Source organism: Hylaeus volcanicus, chromosome 7 (assembly GCF_026283585.1).
Source record: "Hylaeus volcanicus isolate JK05 chromosome 7, UHH_iyHylVolc1.0_haploid, whole genome shotgun sequence".
Classification (NCBI taxonomy): Eukaryota; Metazoa; Arthropoda; class Insecta; order Hymenoptera; family Colletidae; genus Hylaeus; species Hylaeus volcanicus.
In genome coordinates, this window is record NC_071982.1 from 10,845,977 (window position 1) to 10,849,598 (window position 3,622).

Genomic DNA, 3,622 nt, shown 5'->3' on the forward strand with positions numbered 1-3,622 from the left:
ACTATTCGAACCGATTATTTCAAAATGAGTATCATTTTAAAATCGCAATGTAAAAATTAAAATATTTCGTTATTATTAATTTTGTTTCTCGATATAATAAAAACGATACGGAATATATCCAATCCTCTGTTATTTTAAATATTAAATGTACACATGATTACAATCAACCGTGAAAGATGTCTGATTATCAGGCGTATTTTGTTATTGAAAATTAAAATTCAACAAACCTTTTACATTTTTAATTTTCAGATAACTTGTACTTATAACACACAAAACTTTTTTCTTATACTTAATTCTGTAAAATAATACGTATTAGCATTTGTGGAAAGGTATTATGATCGTCTCGTTTCTCTTATTTCTTTTTTTTAATAATCAAAACGTGAAATTTTTTTAGTTGAATTTTGTCTCGACTATAATTCTTTCCTTTGCTATGGTTGAAATGGTTGAAAAATGAATTGGCATTGTACGAATAGAAAGTTTAACAAAAGAATAAAAAAATGTTACTTTCACTGCGACGAAGATTATTCATCCAGGCTTGTTTAATTTCGTATCGTTCACTTTTGAATCGTTTATAAAAAAAAATACAGTAAAATTCTGATAATCGGACATGCTCAGAAGTACAACAGTGCTGGATTATTGGACTGTATTTATGATACGATCATAACCAAGATGACAATTTAAAAAACATTCGCAGTTAATATGGTTATTCAATTTATTAACAAAAATAAAACACATAAATATATAAAATAAAATATAAATCGTATTCACTCTCTTCGTCTATCTCATGGTCTTATTTCATAATCTTCCATAATCACCTAGCAGTGTCAGATAACAAGCAATTACATTTTTAATCGTCTGATCGATTAATTGAAATATTATTTGAAATTAACTTCAATATTAATTATCGAAAACAGACTTCAACTGAAACGAACCTTCGATTCTATTTACAATCAATTTTCAATTGGAAATAAATTCAATTGCCACAACTTGTCAATTATAATTATCACTTATCGATAGAATTAAATGTTGTCTGACAATGATATGTAAGAAATAACGCCACGTAAACGAATGGCTTTTGTGATGAATATAACTCGCTATAGTTGACTATATAATTCGTTTAAAATGCATGATTATGAATTATTCGAATTTCACTGTAGTTCCTTTATGTTAGAAATGGTGATGGGACTGGACGATTCGCTTGGACGAATATTTCACGTGCTAGGTGAGAGAGCAATGCTCAGAGACTCTTTGATATTGTTTCTCACCGATAACGGAGCAGCAACCATTGGTAAATTCAGAAACTGGGGCTCAAACTATCCCTTGAGAGGGGTAAGATCACGGCATAAAGTCGGCAAGTTTATCCAGTTAAAAGTGAATTAACAAAGCTGATCGTACGCAGGCCAACTTAACAAACTCTTTCTTTTTCTATTATACATAGCTACATTCGACACTTTAACAACTGTAGACCTTTTAATTGGGTCATTCCATGCCAACTCGGACACTTTTTTGAGTAACATCTCAGATTTTGACGAAATTTAGATATGTTATAGTCTTTACATTTAATAGTAAAAAATCACAAATTGTTAAAATTATAAAATAAATAATAATATTATCAGTGATTCGTTCAATGAAATGGCCATTATGATACGTTAGAATATTTCTCCAATAACCTAATCTTATCAAATTCCATCCTATGCGGATGGAAGAATACTTACCATCTTCTTGGTTTCCATTGAACCGTGGCAACTTATTTTCAACAATAAGTGCCATTGACAGAGAGTGAAGTTTTAATATCAATTAGCTGTATTAGTCCTTGCAGCGATCACAGGCCCTACGGAGACACGGCTGAGTCTGCTGGGTGCATCAATAGCTATATTTTTTTGAAAGGTAGCCCAAAACTTTGAACACCTGTAAAATCGACAATTTTCCAAATTTTTCAGAATCCTTTATTCCAAAAAGTGTCCAAGTTGGCATGGAATGACCCAATTCCAATGCTTTTTTTTTGCTATTATACTCTATTCAATTCTTTTTTTTTCCATCATAGCTTCATTCAACACTTTATCTAACAATTGTAGACCTTTTAATTCCAATGTTTACCTCTTGAAATTTATTAACAATCTTGTTGATTGTCCACATAGTTGCAATGCTCAATTTTGGGAAACAAATAAGGCTTTTAATATATGTGCCTTTTAATACTATGCTTTATATACTATAGAAGTTAATGTTAACACTTTATCTACCGGGCTATTTAGAAACAGTCTTTAATTCAAAAAAGAATTTTCTACAGTACCATATGTTAATTTAGGATGACAATTCCTCAATACCGTTACTAGGTACATTGAAGAGCACCAACTTAACAAATTCTTTCTTTTTCTATTATATATAGTTTCATTCGACACTTTAACAACTGCACACGCTTTAATTTCAATGTTTCTTTTGCTATTATACTCTATTAAATTCTTTTTTTTCCATCATAGCTTTATTCAACACTTTATCTAACAATTGTAGACCTTTTAATTCCAATGTTTACCTCTTGAAATTTATTAACAATCTTGTTGATTGTCCACATAGTTGCAATGCTCAATTTTGGGAAACAAATGAGGCTTTTAATACATGTATACAAATATTAGACATTCCATTCAAAAAACTGAAGGTGACTCTAATATCTCAATAACAAAGTAAGATAATAAAAAACAGATTAGAGCACTGTATGTCCCCTTAAATACCATGCAACTTTTGTTTGAAACATTTTGTCATACCACGAATACCTTACAAGTTATTTGAAGTCGTTATGTTAGAAGACTCACCCTGTATATTCCGTTAATAATAATTTACCAATTTTAGTTTCAATCAAATATTCAAATGCATAGAATTTACTTCATTTTTAATACTTTCGAGCCAAGATATGAAACTATACAGCTGCATAATATTTCTGTTTTGCAAAATTTACCCCACAATAGTTTAAACGTATCTATAACATATCAATGTAAATTAACACTCTATTTACTGGGAGCCTATTTATAGGCTTTTTAATTTCAGTATTTAGCTTTATATAATATTAATATATATGTTAATGTAGAAAATCCTTTTCCATATTGTAATCTCTATCTAAACACCCCAGTAGCTAAAATGTCAACATTTTTAGCAAGCCTGAACTAAATAAATACATATCGTCGCTGGACTGTTTGCTTGAAATAAATGTTTGCTGAAACAAAAATAACTTTGCCATTTAACTCTTCGAAGTTAGGTGGGTTGAAAGTTATCCCACCTTTTGCTTAGCTTTACTATTTTATTTAAAGTTTTTCATTCATGTGACAATACTATGAACTAACGCTAAAAGTGCAACAAGTGGAATCAGAAATGTACACAAGTCATAAACGCGTTAGCGAGTTTGTTGACACTGTTCTTCTGTGCAGCGTGAATTTCATTTTTCTTTCATAATCATGGGCCTCGAAGAGTTAACCCTTTGTAGTCGAGAGGTGACTCTCAGTCACCATTAGGTTTCACGCAGCGAATCTGCAATACCTAATGTCTCTCTAGGTTTAATTTCTTTGGAACTCGAAGTGTCGATGAAGTGATTGTCGGCGAGGTAAAAGTGACCTTATTCTCAAATCTAGATAGC

At 30.7% G+C, this 3,622-nt stretch overlaps 1 protein-coding gene across 1 annotated transcript in view; it reads left to right on the top strand.

The window, feature by feature from the left end:
* The window catches only part of LOC128879944 (arylsulfatase B-like), a 16,031-nt gene that overhangs the window by 8,966 nt on the left and 3,443 nt on the right, over positions 1–3,622 (top strand). The window contains exon 5 of the mRNA XM_054129522.1: positions 1,172–1,355. Within this exon, the coding sequence (XP_053985497.1) occupies positions 1,172–1,355 (184 nt within the window). The remainder of the gene's footprint in view (positions 1–1,171; positions 1,356–3,622) is intronic.